The sequence below is a fragment of the Aquarana catesbeiana genome, linkage group LG04 (genome assembly GCF_042186555.1).
Source record: "Aquarana catesbeiana isolate 2022-GZ linkage group LG04, ASM4218655v1, whole genome shotgun sequence".
Taxonomy (NCBI): domain Eukaryota; kingdom Metazoa; phylum Chordata; class Amphibia; order Anura; family Ranidae; genus Aquarana; species Aquarana catesbeiana.
In genome coordinates this window covers 365,470,151-365,487,897 of record NC_133327.1, presented here as the reverse complement: position 1 = coordinate 365,487,897, position 17,747 = coordinate 365,470,151, and the positions used below count along the sequence as shown (strand labels likewise).

Sequence of the window (17,747 nt, the reverse complement as noted above, 5' to 3'; positions counted from 1 at the left end):
CAAAATGGGGAAATGACTTGTTTACATAGGCATCTCCCCATTCTGCAGCTCCGTGACACGATCGCCGGGACACCAGCATGGTCACGCTGTACGCGGCAGGCGCGCACACCCGCTAGCCCTTCCAATTAAAGGGGATGTGCAGGTATGCCCATTTGCCCACCGCTGTCATTGTGCTGACGTATATCGGTATGCAGCGGTTGGCAAGTGGTTAAAGGAGAAGTATAACCAAGACTATTTTGGCCCTACTTCTCCTATGGATTACAGTTGTGCAATTCGGCTGAAGGCTGACGTCACCCAGCCATTTCAGGCTTGGGAAAGATCCGGACTTTACAGTCGGGATCCACCTAGATGTCTGGAGTGGCAGCTGTCTCAGGCTCTCATGTTGCTATGAGCCTGAGCCAGCCCCTTCTGCCCCCTCCACAGGCCAGTGCTCAAATGAGTGCTGGAGGGGCAGAGTAGAGAGCCGGTGACTGACAGTTACCGCTGTCTGCTCAAAGCGGAGGGGGAAAAGTGAGCAATTAGCATTGTTTGATTGCTCACTTCTAGAGGTAGAGCTGGCGGGGGACAGCTGCAGCCATCTAGGTTCAGTGCCATTTATATCTATTGCAAACTGAATTAATAAGCAAATCATCTAATTGATAATTTTTCACCCTGGCCAATCGACTCATTTTGAGCAAATCTGATTCTAAATCGATCAGAAGGGAAGTTATGGATATTTGATTGTTTGCCTATTTGATCATTTTGATCAGATAATAAACTCAAAATATGTGTGGCCACCATTGGGTTCACTGGTGTTTTGCCCCCCCCCCCTTTCACAAATTAAGCACTTGACACCCAGGGTACGTACATGGACATCCTTGGGTTTCAGTGGTTATACCCGCACCTACAGGCATCATCCCAGTATCATTATTTTCAGCTGGTGATTCAGTTTTATGCAGAAGTGATCAGAGTGGCTAATTAGCCTTTCGATCACTTCTGTGGGTGGCAGAAGGGGGTCCCACCCCCCTTCCGCCACCGCCTCCTCTCCTGGGCTCTCCGGTCCCATCGCGATGGCTGCCCTGTACAGAGAGAGAGGAACTGACGTGGTTCCCCTCTCTCTGTAACCCCAGGAAACAAAGAGCGACGAGTAGTTCCTCACTTCCGCCCCTTTGTTTACCTGCCCACCAGCAGCCAGAAAAGCAGCCGATCAGACCGATCTGTGTCTGATCAGCTGCATTGGAGACCAGAGGAGAGATATGGGGTTTAATAGACCCCAAATCTCTCCATAAAGAGGACCTGTCGCGGACCCATGCTGGCACAAGGGTTGTTGTTTATCCCTTGTGATAGCAATAAAATTAGAACAAAAAAAGGTAAAAAAAGCAATTGTATAAAATAAACAATAATAAAAAAAATGTTAAGTGCCCCCATCCCACCGTGCTTATGTGCGAATGCATACCTTACTCCCGCACACTTATGTAAACGGTGATCGCACCACATGTGTAAGGTATTGTCGCGAACGTCAGAGCGAGAGCAATAATTCTAGCACCAGAAAAAAAGAAAGAAAAAAACTGCGCTGGAGATGGATGAGTGAAGCTGCAGCTGTAAGTGGGGTACACCAAATACAAAATATAAAGCAGAAAGCCGCGCATTAAACTATTGTATACATATATACACTGTTATGATGTGAAAAAAATATATTTTAAAGTTCTTTGAATTAGTGTAAGTCCAAAAATAGAAGAAAAAATGTATAAAAAATCCTCAATAGTCCAATTGATGGTACTAGATGCTCAAGTGAATCAAACTGGAAAAAACAACAAATGGTAGGTAGAATGCTTACCAGATGGTAAGCCAAATATAGCAAGTGGCTTAAATCCAGCCTGGGCCTTTAAGGAACCAATCCCGGTGAATTAGGACAAATTTACACTCGTGAAAATGGACGTGGATTCACAAAGATTCAACCCAAAAAAATTTGAAAAACAACATAGCGTAATACTGTCAACAAATGTGAAAAAGAAAAAAAGAAAAACGGGGGGGGGGCCCTCACACAGTGATAAATCATATACAAATCATAAAAAACACCCAGTGCATATGAACACACATAGGACCTCTGTGTGAGTGACATACAATCATGCAGGTAGTGGGTAATATCTGAGTAGGAAAATAAGTATATACACCAACACCTTATAAAAATTCTGCTTACCAGATGCATATAAAACATAAGTGAGTGGATATCGATCACCGATTAGTATTGGTGAAGGGGTTTCAAACGTGCAGCAAACCACATAGAGTTCCTGCTTACCAGATGCAAAACTTTAGATGAGCAAACTGACACAGCCTTGGAAAAACGCCTCCTTGCATAGAACGATGTAGACCCATCATGCCAGACATGTCCAAAGCTCCGCGATACTCATATTATAAAAGATATGGCAAGATAGTGTGATACCTTTTAACCTTATTTTATTTTAAAACAAAATGCACTTACAGTATACAAGAAGATAAAAGCGATGCCGGCCGGCAAACAAACAAAACTCCCGTCCTCAATAGGGCGACGTGGTGACGTCAGCACGTACTTCCCAGATGCGTTTCGTCATAAGGTGACATTTTCAATGGGGAACCAACCGTTCCCCAACCGTCCAAATCAAATCACAAAACAACACAAAAGGTACATTTGGTGCCATTGCTTCCATCTGGTCTCCATCTAATCTCCTGGTTGCCTTTGGCTTCAGTAACTACAAGTCCAAACTATTGACTTGCATGCTTGTTCTGGGTCAGTGATTGTGAAGTCAGAGGGTCAGTATGACATCCAGGCAACTAGAATTTTCTGAAAGATCCCCAAGTCATTTTTCTATCATGGCAAGTTGCTTTTAGAAATAAATATTTGTCACATACATTGCACTGCAGCATGTATCCTACTACAAATGTCTGGTCCTTCAGCTTGAGCATAAGCTTGTTATTTCTTTGGAAAACAAAATCTAAGTGAAGATTTGTATTTTTTGCCACAATATAACAAATACAAGGCGTTTGATTGTATTGGATGGTGTTTTGTAATTTGATGTACACTATTATTAAAAAAAAAGGGTTATATTTAAAATGTATTATCATTTATGTTGTTTTATTTTTTAAATTTTTCTCTAAAGCCAACGGAATCTGGCTGAAATTACAGAACTGATACACACAGCTTTCCTTGTCCACCGTGGGATTGTTAATATTGAGGAGCTAAAGAGCTGTGATGGTCCCCTTAAGGACATGCAGTTTGGGAATAAAATGGCTATTCTAAGTGGAGATTTCCTACTAGCAAATGCTTGCACTGGATTAGCACAGCTACAGAACACAAAGGTATAGTGAAACCACATCAATATATGTTCGTGCACATGTTCCTGTAATGTCAAAAAGTTGAATCCATTTATCATAATCATACAGTACAGGACACAATGTGTATATTCATAGACCATGGGTTATAGGCTGGTTACTTCAGGTGATTGGACACTGGCATAGCTTTTCTGGACATATCCATTGGGACATACCCCTGTGACGCTACCGCACTACATGAGACCTCAGTTTTTGCTAATGTCCTAAGGTAATGGACTGCCTATTTTTTATGGAGAAATCATTTGCTTCACTTATTATTTTCCTTAAGATTTATCAATCAAGTCCTTACTGCCTTCTAATTCAATAATAGAAGCAGGGTTGCCAACTGTCAGTAAATTCACAGTTTGTAAAATCCATGATTTTTACATCTGTCCCTGAATGTCCCTTACCCGTGATCTCATGGTTGGATAAACACTGTTCAGTCTTCTCTGCTGTTCACATTTCAGAACTGAATAATTGAATGCGAATTACCTCAACTGTCAACGCCTGGACCAAGGGGGAATGGGTTGTTCATCTTGACATCTTTAATCTGCTATGTCAGAAATAGGGAACCCTATGTGGACATCCTGGGCTTCAGTTTGAACAACACGTTACCCCTGTTTGTAGCCAGGACCAAATATCCTCTAACACTGGCATTGGATACTCTGATAATTTCCTAAACCCTGTTCCAGTTCATATATGCCATTCCTCCAATGCAAATCGTGCCTTGACTACTCGAGTACACAAGTATACTCAAACTTCTAGGAGACAATCCCTGGCTTTTTCCATCAGGCCAGACCCTCTTTCTCAAGGCCCCCATCACTGATTCTGTCATTCCCTTTGAACTCATCAGGGAACTCTGGATGATCTTTCCTGCTAAGTGGCTTTCTCAGTGGCCATCATGTTAGTCAGACATATCTCTGAAATAGCACTTTTCTCTTATTAGGAGCCATTATTGATCCTTCCCAAAAACCATGTCTTGCACCCGGGACCTACCTTTCTACTTAAGGTGGTATCCAGTTTACACCTTAATAAAGACAAAGTCCTTCTCTCCCTGTGCAGTAAATACCCCAAAGAGATTGCTCCTCGTTGTCTGTCTGCTGTCAGAGTTATCAGGGTTTATCTAAAAGCCCAGCTTATATAAGAAAGAGACTTTCTCTTTATCTTGTTGTCATGGCCTCGCATAGGACATCTTGCTTCAAAATCCACTATTGGCAGATGGATGACATCTCATCTCAGGAGCTTGCTAAAAAAATCTCAAGAGCTCCAAAGGATAAGACACCTCCAATACTCATAAATGCTCAATCCCCATATCTTGAGTGATTCCTGGGCATTGTGACATCAAGCCTCTGTTGCCCAGGCTTGCAAGGCCGCTACCTGATCTTTAGTTCATCCCTTTACCAAATTCTACCAGGTGTAACTTCTGTAGATTTAGCTTTTGGCAACAAGTTTCTTGAAACAGCACTCTGAGTTGGATCTGTTGATCCTTATTATTGCTGTGCCAAAAAACAAGCAATGTTGTTGCCCATTTTTCCTTTTCATTGCTTGGGGATGTTCCAGGGTCTGTGAATATCTAGCCTGTGTCATGTACTGTAAGATAGAGGAATTTTGACTTACCTGTAAGTGACACATTATGAAGTGCAGCACAGGACACCCTCCCCTCTGTTCCTGTGTTACTTGCTAAAAAAATTGAGGACTCGTGGAGTGGGGTAGGGTTATATGGCTACGCCCTAGGGGCGTGTTCATCAAAGCTTTGCCAGTGTCCAATCGCCTGAAGGCACTGGCCTATAAACCAAAGTCTATGAATATCCAGTATGTGTCCTGTATTGTACACCAAGATATGACATTGACAGAGAAGTCAAAATTCCGCTTTTTTAAAACTAGCCCTAAAGTGTATGTATATATATATATATTACACCTGTGCAAATCTTAGTAAGGGTCCGTGTACAAATGTAACTAAAATATGGTATTCAAATCATCCGTGAAAAACAAAGCCCAATGATAAAGAGGATCCAAGTAGAGCTTTATCTGATCCTTCACCATAAGTATTTTGAACACTCACCAAAATATATTTCTATCTATGAAATAGAACAGCCAAATGCACTCAATTACTGTTGTGTAACTCCTTCCACTACTCCTCTACTTGTATGAACTGTAAAGTTGTTTTTCTCCAATCTTATATCTCATGATTCCATCCAGGAATATATATATATAGCATTCACATCCAAATCGAACCACCAGAAACAAAGACAAAATTCATAGTGCAGTATTTATTGGTGACTCAAATCGCAAATAACATTATAAAAATGAATTAAAATGTATTGTACAAGCTCCTAAGGATGTGCGGTCGGGCAAAACAGTTGAAGAGCGAGGTTATCTGCCTGAGGTCCTGCCACCACTCTATACCAGATTGGCGGATTGGCGAAGTGATATCAGTGGCATATGTTTTAGCCATATTTTGTTTTTTTTTATTCACTTTTATTTGCTTTTATTATGATTTTTGCTAATAAATACTGCACTTTGTGTATTTGTTAGACAGCATTACATTTTGGTGAGTGTGCATTTTTACTATTTGGTGGGTATACTTTATGGTGAAGGATCAGAAAAAGCTCTACTTGGATCACTTTATCATTTGACTATATTTTTTTCACAAATGATTTTAATACCATATTTCAGTTACATTTATATATGGACCCTTACTAAGATTTGCACGGGTGTCATATATATTTTCATGTTTTATATTGAGTGCTGCATTTATTATTTGTTTCTTTAGGTTGTAATATAATGTATATCTGTGCCTATTTGCACGCAGTTTTTCTTTTTCACCACTAAGCGCTGACTTAAATATGTTGATTTGAAACTCTAACAACACATTTGTCTTATTTGCTCCCTTTTGTTCTGTTAAATATACAATTAAAAGTATTTTAAATCTATTCGACAAACACAATTGTTCATTGAACCAGAAATCTTGTGAGCTGATAACTTTGAGTCTTCTGCCTTTGGGCTGTTACAGTAGCTCACAAAAGTGAGTACACCCCTCACATTTTTGTAAATATTTTAAAATATCTTTTCATGTGACAACACTGAAGAAATTACACTCTGCTACAATGTAAATTAGTGAGTGTACAGCTTGTATAACAGTGTAAATTTGCTGTCCCCTCAAAATAACTCAACACACAGCAATTAATGTCTAAACGCTGGCAACAAAAGTGAGCACACCCCTAAGTGAAAATGTCCAAATTGGGCCCAAAGTGTCAATATTTTGTGTGGCCACCTTTTATTTTACAGCAGTGCCTTAACCCTATTGGGCATGGAGTTCACCAGAGCTTCACAGGTTGCCACTGGAGTCCTCTTCCACTCGATGACGACATCATGTAGCTAGTGGATGTTGTAGACCTTGCGCTCCTCCACCTTCCGTTTGAGGAAGCAAGGCATTCGTCGTCTTCAAGGTGTGTTTGGGGTTGTTATGTTGGAATACTGCCCTGCTGCCCGGTCTCCGAAGGGAGGGGATCATGCTCTGCTTCAATATGTCACAGTACATGTTGGCATTCATGGTTCCCTCAATGAACTGTAGCTCCCCAGTGCCAGCAGCACTCATGCAGCCCCAGACCATGACACTCCCACCACCATGCTTGACTGTAGGCAAGACACACTTGTCTTTGTACTCCTCAACTGGTTGCCGCCACACACGCTCGATACCATCTGAACCAAATAAGTTTATCTTGGTCTCATCAGACCACAGGACATGGTTCCAGTAATCTATGCCCTTATAATAAAAATACTGCGTTAAGTGCCACAAATGTTAAATAAATATCACATTTGAAAGCTGATGCGACTTTGAAAAATTGCTAAAAAGTCCCATGCAGATGATTTACGCGAAGTACCACAAAGATTAGATAGATATCACATTTGAAACCTGGTGCGTTTTTAAAAAAACGCTAGAAAGTCCCATACAGAAGATTTGTTGCAAACATCAGTAAACTTGAAGCACTAAAAAGTTCCAAATCCCAATTAAAGTGCTTGTACTCTACAAAGTCGATATGAATCCGTGCTTGATATGTGCTCACAGGACAGTGCCCCCACATGGATGTGAACTCACCCATCCAAATAGACCAACTCTTTCTAGTTTGGCCAAACACGCATGTGGGGCAGTCCCCATGGATTTTCTGTGGACTGATGTGGTTCGGGATCAATACTTTCTCATATGACTGGATATGATAAAGAGGGCCTCATTCCTCTATATACTAGCGTTGTTTGGGGTAGATGTTCCTCATGCAAATGACAGAAAAAGCCTCATTGCGCAGGAACATTTTAAAACATTTATTCCATATAAAAAACAAACAGTAATTAAACTCACATGTAAGGGTACCTGTAAACCTGGCACCCAGTGTGAACAGCAGGTAAGTTCTCAGGAAATCTGCCCAAATGCAGTGGTATGCCGCCGCCACCACGGTATACTGGTTGATTTCCGGGACCAGAAGTGTGTCACAATGACACAATGCTGCGGGCCAACCTCTACGCGCGTTTCAGCCAATCAAACGGCCATCTTCAGAAAGTTGCGATTCTGCCATTTTGGTAAGGGTATAAATAACCTTACTTCTGGTCACATGTGTGATTTTATCAAATCGGGATTTATTGGGATTTTTTTACCTGGTATTTACTCTAAGGTGCTCACAATCTTTTTTAATAACACATTTAGTGTAACAAATACTTAAAACATCATACCTAGTCATTGCAGTATGATGTAGATGATAAGATCAGAAAGTTAAAATTATAATATAACTTCCAAAAACCGGAATAAACCGGAAGTGGAAGAAAAAAAACTCTATTTTTCTATCAGAGACTAGTTTGCGCCTGCAAATACACATTAGCGCCATCTTGTGATTGAAAATGGGTAATTAACTTTCTATCTTCATAATACTAGTCTGAGGCCATGTAGTGGCTCAAGATAGTAATTATCCAAAACACTTTGAATAAAATAAAAGGATACATTTAAAATAAACGTAAAAAAAAAAAAAAATATATAAAATTACAAAAATTTGTTTACAAATTTTTATATATATATATATATATATATATATATATATATATATATAAAAAATGAATTGAATTAGACAAAAAAAGGAAGGGGAGAAAAGAAAAAAGGGATATAAACCAGAAACAAAAACTGACAGATTTAAAAATCAGTTATAAAACAATTGAGGTCTATTCCGGTTTTTGGAAGTTATATTATAATTTTAACTTTCCTGACAGACTCCATGGCAGCCTACGTGTGGGTTAACCCCGCCTCCTCTCCATTGCTATAGGACCCAATTCCCATAAATGAGTACTCACCACTAGCTACTGCGTTCCTTTTTTGTCCTCCTCCTATGGACCTATACATGCTGTTCGCGTCAGGATTGGATGAATCCAGGATTTGGCATACCTTTTGTGCGGTGCAGCTCAGAGCCCAGCCATGGGCGGGCGAGTAGCTTTAAGAGGCTTGAGTATTTCCCCTTGGTGGATGGGTGGTCGCATCTGTATGCCCGACGGACGGACGCATCAACGGCTGGCAAGGTCTGTGGTGTCCTCATCTCTTTCTCCATGGCAGTTTCTCTATGTTGTTTGTGTGCCTGCGTTTCTCCCGGTCTTCAGAACAGTGTATTTCTTCCCCTCATGGCGGCTGGAATGCTTGTGCGTTCCAACCGGCTACGGCACTTCCGGGTTGCGGCCGTCTCCACTGCTGGCGCCTGCGCTGTAGCCGCCTCGAGAGCGAGGCTTGGCTTGCGCATGTGCAGTACGGCGATTCGATCGTCGGCCGCACAGGCACCATGTGGCGCCGTCCTATTGCGCGTGCGCAATGAGAGGCGGGGAATTTAAAATCCGCCCTCCAGCCCTGATACAATGGGATTTCCCTTGGCAGGGAAAGGAGGAGTCGGTTCCCTGCTGTGATTTCTTGGTCTCCAGGTGAGTGGCCTAAAGGTCATATATCTCTGCACTTGTTAAAAAAAAATTTTTTTGTGTTTTAGGACTAATTATTTTTTCTAGAAAAATTAAAAATATATATAGAGGAGACAGTATTTATTTTTTGTCTTAAAAAAAAAAAAAAAAAAGAAAGGGGAAAATAATATAAATATATATGTGTGGGAAGATATTCTTTACCTTGGCATAGTATTTACGTTAAGATACGTATAGACATGTGCATTTGTGTATTGTTAAAGAGCAGAGTTTTTGAAACCTCCTCAATGGTGCCTTGGCTTTTTCAGGCCATTTTTTCTGCAGACTGCTTTACCTGACATTCCTCGTCCAAGGTCATGGACAAGTCACCGCCTTTAAGTGGCCAGCCCTCACGCACAAGGTATGTGCTCGTGAGGGGAGGGGATGAGATACGGCGCAAGTGTTGCAGTTCTGATACTATGTCTTGCCTTTCCCCCTCCCCCTCTCCCTGTTGTTTTTTCTCCAGCCCTTCCAGGTCGGACCCGTTAATCGCGGTCCAGAATGTCAGCGACCTTGCCAAGCCACAATATCACTCATCATCCAGATCCAGACAAGACTCCCAGTCCGGATCCCACCAGAGAAAACGTTCTCGTTCCTCCTCCAGACACCGCTCCCACCTCCATGACAGCCGCTCTGATCACAGAGCCTGCTGGGGATGTAGGACACGAGTCCCGGAGGGCAAGTCCTTGTGTGACCGTTGCTTTGCCCGCGCGGTTGGGGGAAAAAGAGACGGAAAACCAGCGTTTAGAGTCTCTTGTGAAACGTGTGGTGCATCAATCCCTAATGGAGAGGGACACACCTCGCACGATGAGCCAGTCCACTACCTTGTCTGGCCCGCCAGCTGAGGAGGCCCGTGATGATCCGGGCACTTCCCAGCCCTATGTTGCCTCTCTTGACTCTTCAGACGATGAATCCGTTAACGAAGAGGACATCGGAGGCTTTGATTTCACTATGGTCTCAACATTAATCAAGGCGATCAAGGAGGCTTTGAAGTGGGAGGATCCTTCCACTCCCCCAGCTAAACAGAAAAAATTCTTTAAACATCTGGGGAAAGAACGCTCAAACTTTCCGCTCCTTCCGGAACTAAAGGACATCATTGATGAAGAATGGAGTAAAACGGAGAAGAAGTCCTCCATGTCAAACAAAACCTCCAGATTGTACCCCTTCAAGTCGGAAGAAGTGAAGAGTCTGGAGAACACTCCCCTTGTGGACGCGGATCTTATGCGTCTGGCCAAACACGTGACTCTTCCTCTGGAAGACGCAGTGTCTTTCAAGGATGGGCTAGAGAGGAAGATAGATCTGGATCTAAAAATAATTTATGGGCTCGCTGGTATGGCCTGTAAACCGGCCCTGGCACTAGCGGCCATGTCTAAAGCCATGGAAGCCTGGACGGAGAATGTGGAGTCCTTCCTCAGGGGCGTGTCGGAGGAACTGGCCGGAAGTTCGGCAGCAGCAGAGCTGAAGCTGGCAGCGGTCTTCCTGGGGGAGGCGTCCATTGATCTGATCCGCCTACTGGCTCGTATTATGTTGTCTTCGGTCACGGCCAAAAGAGCCCTGTGGTTGCGCCCTTGGCTTGCTGACCCGGTTTTCAAGCAAGCATGGTGTAAAATCCCTTTCGAGGGGTTCTCACTGTTTGGCAATAAGCTTGACGATGCCATAACGCAGGCCACAGGTGGTAAGTCAGGCTTCCTTCCCCAGGACAGGCGCATGCTGGGCCGGAAGAAACCCCAGTTCAGAAGACGTAGCCCGGAGCGCTCCAGAGAAGCACGCTCTTACAAGCCTGGCCGGGACTTCAGGAAGAATTGGAGCAGGGGGAAGGCATCTTTTCGTAAACCTGTTAAAAGCCAGACGTCCAGTGGTCGTGACCAGGCCAAGTCTTTTTGAGATTGCGCCCGCCCAGGCGGGCCGGGTGGGGGCTCGTCTGCTCCTCCTCCGGCACGTCTGGGTGGCCTCGATCTCAGACTTCTGGGTCATAAAGACAGTACTCCTCTCCCCAGATTCGTCTCCACTCTTCCTCATGCAGAGGAACAGAGACAGATATTGCTGTCCTATGTGGACCTTCTGAAAACTCAAGGAGCAGTGGTACACGTCCCAAAGGACGAATGGTTCCAGGGGATATACTCCCCTCTCTACTTAGTTTGAAAAAAGGGTGGCTCCTGGCACCTCACCTATCTCAACAAATTTATAGAAAACAGAAGATTTAAAATGGAAACCCTGTCGACCATTCAGAGAGCCATACAGCCAGGCGACTGGATGATCTTGATCGACCTGAAGGATGCTTATTCCCACGTACCAGTGGAAAAGGAGTTTCACAAATACCTCCGTTTCCTAGTCGGGCCAGATCATCTTCAATTTATCTGCCTCCCCTCCGGACTGACAACGCCCCCCCCCCCCCCCCGGGTCTTTTCAAAGGTTCTCCTAGCTACGGTGGCACTCATAAGATCAAAAGGGGTACGTCTTTACCACTACCCCGACGACCTGTTGGTATTGTCCCAAAACAGGGAGCAGTTGCTGGCCCACCGGGAACAAGTGATTTCCACCCTGTCCAGCTTCGGGTGGCTCCTAAACTTAGGAAAGAGTCAGCTGGACCCAGCTCAATGTCTAATATATCTGGGAGCTCAGTTCGACACAGTGGCAAACACTATCTCCCCTCCGCTACAGAAAATCCCAACGGTTCGGGACAGAGTTTCTCGGGCCCTACATGTCCGGCGACTGAAAGCCTCCCAGTGCCTGAAAATTGTCAGCACGATGGTTTCCACGACTCCCATGGTCAAATGGGCCTTGTGGAGATTACGTCCCTTCCAGTCAGGTCTCTTACGACAATGGAAGTCAGGGGACAAGAATCAAGTCATTCGCATAACATCTACAATGAGGAACAGCCTCTTCTGGTGGCTTCAGCGCAAGAACCTCCTGACTTGCCACTCCATCGCTCCTATCTCTTGGGTGACGGTCACGACCGATGCCAGTGGCAGCGGTTGGGGAGCCCTTTGCAGTTCGAACCTTGCTCAGGGCAAGTGGGACACATGCCTCCCCAACCCAGGTTCGAACATCCTGGAACTTCAAGCGGCCTGGTGTGCCCTACAGTCCTTCTCTCGTCTCCTGATAGGGGAGTCAGTGTTGTTAAGAATGGACAACACCACGGCGGTCTCGTATGTGAAGAGGCAAGGGGGTACTCGGAGTCCCACTCTCCTTCGGGAAGTCGAGCCCATTCTATCGTGGGCACAGAAGAATCTTTCCGACATCTCAGCAGTCTTCGTCCCAGGGGTCCAAAACACTCAAGCAGACTTCCTGTCACGTACCAAGTTGGACAACAACGAGTGGTCCCTGCATGTGGAGACGTTCAATTGGATTCTGTTACCGAAGACCGATCCCGAAGTAGATCTGTTTGCTTCCCCCTGCAATTGCAAGCTGAAGAAGTTTTACACCAGGGGCCTCTGCAGTCAGGCCTTCGGGACGGACGCCCTGACGGATCAGTGGAGGTTCAAGAGGGCGTATTCCTTTCCGCCACTGCCAGTTATGCTGAGATTCCTACAGAGGCTCAGAGCGGAAGCAGTCGAAGCGGTGACAATAGCTCCCTATTGGCCGAACAGGCCTTGGTTCCCTCTCCTTGTCCAACTCAGCTGTCGGGACCCAGTGCCTCTCCCTCTCAGGCCGGACCTTCTTTCTCAGGGGTCAGTCCTGCACCCTTGCCCGGCAGTACTGAGACTGATGGTCTGGTTCTTGAGAGGGAGAGGCTAGAATCCCTGGGCTGTGCCTCAGAAGTGATCTCCACTCTCATGAGTTCAAGAAGATCTAGCACAAATAAGGTCTATGGAAGAATCTGGTCCAAATTTGTGGAATTGTGCTCTCCTCAGGGCAGGTTTTTTAGACATCCAAAAGTTCAAGATGTTCTCAGCTTCCTTCAAACAGGCCTAGATTTACCTTTATCTATCAGCTCTCCCAGAGTCCAAGTTTCTGCATTATCGGCCTTCTCTGGTACTTCGTGGGCAGTTCATCCTTTGGTTAGGCAATTTTTTTGCGGTGCATCAAGGCTCAAGCCCCAAAGGAAATCTAGGTTTCCCAAATGGGACCTTCCACTTGTCCTTGACTCAATCTCTGGACTTAGCACTACGGGGCCCTCCCCGCTCTCCATCAAGGACTTTCCAGCAAGAGTTGCCTTCTTAGTAGCCGTTACTTCAGCCAAAAGGGTCTCTGAGATCGGATCACTGGGTCATGAAGAACCCTTCTTGACGTTTTTCCCGGACCGTGTAGTTCTCATCCCTATGCTGGGTTCCAACCTGAAAGTGTCTTCAGTATTCCACATCAATCAGGAGATTGTCTTACCTAAATTCAGGTCCCCGGGGTCCACTGAAACTCACCCTCTGGATGTAGGAGAAGCTATAAAGGAATATCTCAAAGTTACTTCTCCCTTTAGACGTGCTAATCATCTCTTTGTCCTTCACTCGGGCAGCAATATAGGGAAGAAAGCCTCAACCAGGACACTCGCAGCCTGGATTGTACAGACCATACAGAAAGCATACAGGGCTAAGGGCTTGGCTCCTCCAAAGGTGGTGGCAGCCCATTCCACCAGGGGAATGGCAGCTTCGTGGGCGGCGGCCCGACATGTGGCTCCAGACACCATTTGCAAAGCAGCCTCATGGGCTTCTATTAATACATTAATGTATAGAGCCTGCTTCACTGTCCTCTGTAAACTTTAGGTTGAAAATCCTATCGGCTGATAGGGCAAATTAAAATTATGTTTTGTTCAGCATACCCACCCGTGTGGGTTGGCTAGTTATTTCTCACACGTAGGCTGCCATGGAGTCTGACAGGAAAAAGGAAAATGTATTGTCAAATACTTACCGTAATTTTCCTTTCCCGATGGACTCCATGGCAGACGGAGTTCCCACCCATTGGTCAAAGAGTAGGCTAGTTACGGAACGCAGTAGCTAGTGGTGAGTACTCATTTATGGGAATGGGGTCCTATAGCATTGGAGAGGAGGCGGGGTTAACCCACACGTAGGCTGCCATGGAGTCCATCAGGAAAGGAAAATTATGGTAAGTATTTGACAATAAATTTTCCCTTTTCTAGTCTTATCATCTACATCATACTGCAATGACTAAGTATGATGTTTTAAGTATTTGTTACACTAAATGTGTTATTAAAAAGATTGTGAGCACCTTAGAGTAAATAGCAGGTAAAAAAAATCCCAATAAATCCTGATTGGATAAAATCACACATGTAACCAGAAGTAAGGGTATTTATACCCTTAACCAAAATGGCGGAACCACAACTTCCTGAAGATGGCCCGTTTGACTGGCTGAAACACGCGTAGAGGTTGGTCCGCAGCATTGTGTCATCGTGACACACTTCCTACCGGTCCCGGAAATCTACCAGTATACCGCGGCGGCGACGGCATGCCATTGCATTTGGGCAGATTTTCTGGGAACTTACCTGCTGTTCACACCGGATGCCAGGTTTAAAGGCACCCTTACATGTGAGTTTAATTACTGTTTGTCTTTTATATGGAATAAATGTTTTAAAAACGTTGCTGCGCAATGAGGCTTTTTTTGTTATTTGCATCTACCCCAAACAACGCTAGTATATAGAGGAATGAGGCCCTCTTTATCATATCCAGTCATATGAGGAAGTATCGATCCCGAACCACATCAGTCCACAGAAAATCCACGGGGACTGCCCCACATGCGTGTTTGACCAAACTAGAAAGAGTTGGTCCATTTGGAGGGGTGAGTTCACATCCATGTGGGGGGCACTGTCCTGTGAGCACATATCAAGCACGGATTCATATCCACTTTGTAGAGCACAAACACTTTATTTGGGATTTGGAACTTTTTATTGCTTTAAGTTTACTGACGTTTGCAACAAATCTTCTGTATGGGACTTTCTAGCGATTTTTTAAAAACGCACCAGGTTTCAAATGTGATATCTATCTAATCTTTGTGGCACTCAGCGTAAATTATCTGCATGGGACTTTTTAGCGATTTTTCAAAGTCGCATCAGGTTTCAAATGTGATATTTATTTAACATTTGTGGCACTTAGCGCGGTATATTTATTTTTATTATTAGTATCATTTTGTACTTGCAAGGTCTTATTCACTGCAGCTGTTAATTTATACTGTATCACTTATTTATACCAATAGTTAGATTCTTTTGGCGCTTTGGATTTCTTATTTTTAATCCATGTCCTTAATCTGCTTGTCTTCAGCAAATTGTCTGTGGGCTTTCTTGTGCATCATCTTTAGATGAGGCTTCCTTCTGGGACGACAGCCATGCAGACCAATTTGATACAGTGTGCGGTGTATGGTCTGAGCACTGACAGGCTGACCCCCCCACCCCTTCAACCTCTGCAGCAATTCTGGCAGCACTCATACGTCTATTTCTCAAAGACAACCTCTGGATATGACGCTGAGCACGTGCACTTAACTTCTTTGGTCGACCATAGCGAGGTCTGTTCTGAGTGGAACCTGTCCTGTCAAACTGCTGTATGGTCTTGGCCACCATGCTGCATTTCAGTTTCAAGGTCTTGGCAATGTTCTTATAGCCTAGGCCATCTTTATGTAGAGCAACAATTCTTTTTTTCAGATCTTCAGAGAGTTCTTTGCCATGAGGTGCCATGTTGAACTTCCAGTGACCAGTATGAGAGAGTGAGAGCGATAAAACCAAATTTAACACACCTGTTCCCCATTCACACCTGAGAACTTGTAACGCTGACGAGTAACATGACACCGGGAAGGGAAAAATGGCTAATTGGGCTCAATTTGGACATTTTCACTTAGGGGTGTACTCACTTTTGTTGCCAGCCGTTTAGACATTAATGGCTGTGTGTTGAGTTATTTTGAGGGGACAGCAAATTTACACTGTTATACAAGCTGTACACTCACTACTTTACATTGTAGCAAAGTGTCATTTCTTCAGCGTTGTCACGTGAAAAGATATAAAATATTTACAAAAATGTGAGAGGTGTACTCATTTTTGTGAGATACTGTATGTAACACATTCTGTCCTAAGATGTCATAGGTGACATCACTGCTTAGTACAGTTGTCATCCTAGGACAGGAAGTATGTTAATGGCAGGATCTCCAGGTTAAAATAAAGGGAAAAACACATGTGAAAAGAGACCACTAATGGGGTCACCGCATCTAAGGACAGGTAAGCTGCAATAATATCAATTTTTGTTCTTGGGTTTATATATGCTTTAACCACTTCAGTCCCAGAAGATTTGGCTGCTCAATGACCAGGCTATTTATTGCGATAAGGCACTGCGTCACTTTAACTGACAATTGCGTGGTCGTGCGACGCTGTACCCAAACAAAATTGACGTCCTTTTTTTTTCCCACAAGGGCTTTTTTTTGGTGGTATTTGATCTGCGGTTTTTATTTTTTGCACTATAAACAAAAAAAAAAGCGACAAATTTGAAAAAAACACAATATTTTGTACTTTTTGCTATAATAAATATCCTCAATTTTTTTTAAAAAAAGCAAATTTTAGTTTAGACTGATATGTATTCTTCTACATATTTTTGGTAATAAAAATCGTAATAAGCGTATATTGATTGGTTGGCGCAAAAGTTATAGCGTCTACAAAATAGGGGATAGATTTATGGCATTTTTATAATTTTTTTTTTTTTTTACTAGTAATGACGGTTATTTGCTATTTTTATCGTGACTGCGACATTATGGCGGACACATCGGACACTTTTGACACATTTTTGGGACGATTGACAATTATACAGCGATCAGTGCTATAAAAATGCCACTAAATGTCACTGGCAGGGAAGGGGTTAATACTGGGGGGCGATCAAGGGGTTAACTGTGTTCCCCGACTGTGTTCTAACTATAGGGGGAGGGGACTGACTATAGGAGATAACAGGTCGTGGTTCCTAGCTATTAGGAACTCACGATCTGCATCTCCTCTCCTCACAGAACAGGGATTTGTGTTTACACACACACGTCCCTGTTCTGACTCTCGTGCCCGCGATCGCTCGTGGCCGGTGGTCATCGTGACCGCCGTTCAGGAACATCGGCACCCCACGCAATGCAGCGGGCGCGCACCTGCTATCCCGCTTATAGGAGCCGACGTACAGCTACGACTGTTCGCGGGATCATGTCGACTTGCCGCATTATAATGACGGTGGCTGGTCGGCAAGTGGTTAAAGCCCAGTAGAAATCTTGTTATAAAGTAGTGTAAAGCAGCCAGGCTTATATTGTAAGCTGCAGTATAATAAATATTTACTTTTGGGTTTAATACTGATTTAACCCTTGCAGCAGCACATAGTGTACAAAAGAAAACGAATAAAAAGAGCCCCATATTTATTACTGTATATGCAACCTGGTTACATTACAGTATTTAAAAAGGGTTTTCAATTAAATCATACAAGAAAAGTGTATGTTGTACACATTTTTTTTATACATGGGTGACAGTGCTTTATTTAGTTCTGGTAAGG

General features: G+C 43.8%; 1 protein-coding gene across 2 annotated transcripts in view; it reads left to right on the top strand.

The window, feature by feature from the left end:
• Positions 1 to 17,747, top strand: part of PDSS2 (decaprenyl diphosphate synthase subunit 2) — a 339,874-nt gene that overhangs the window by 218,907 nt on the left and 103,220 nt on the right. For both annotated transcript variants that reach the window (XM_073627025.1, XM_073627026.1), the window contains exon 4: positions 3,117 to 3,315. In XM_073627025.1, the coding sequence (XP_073483126.1) occupies positions 3,117 to 3,315 (199 nt within the window). The remainder of the gene's footprint in view (positions 1 to 3,116; positions 3,316 to 17,747) is intronic.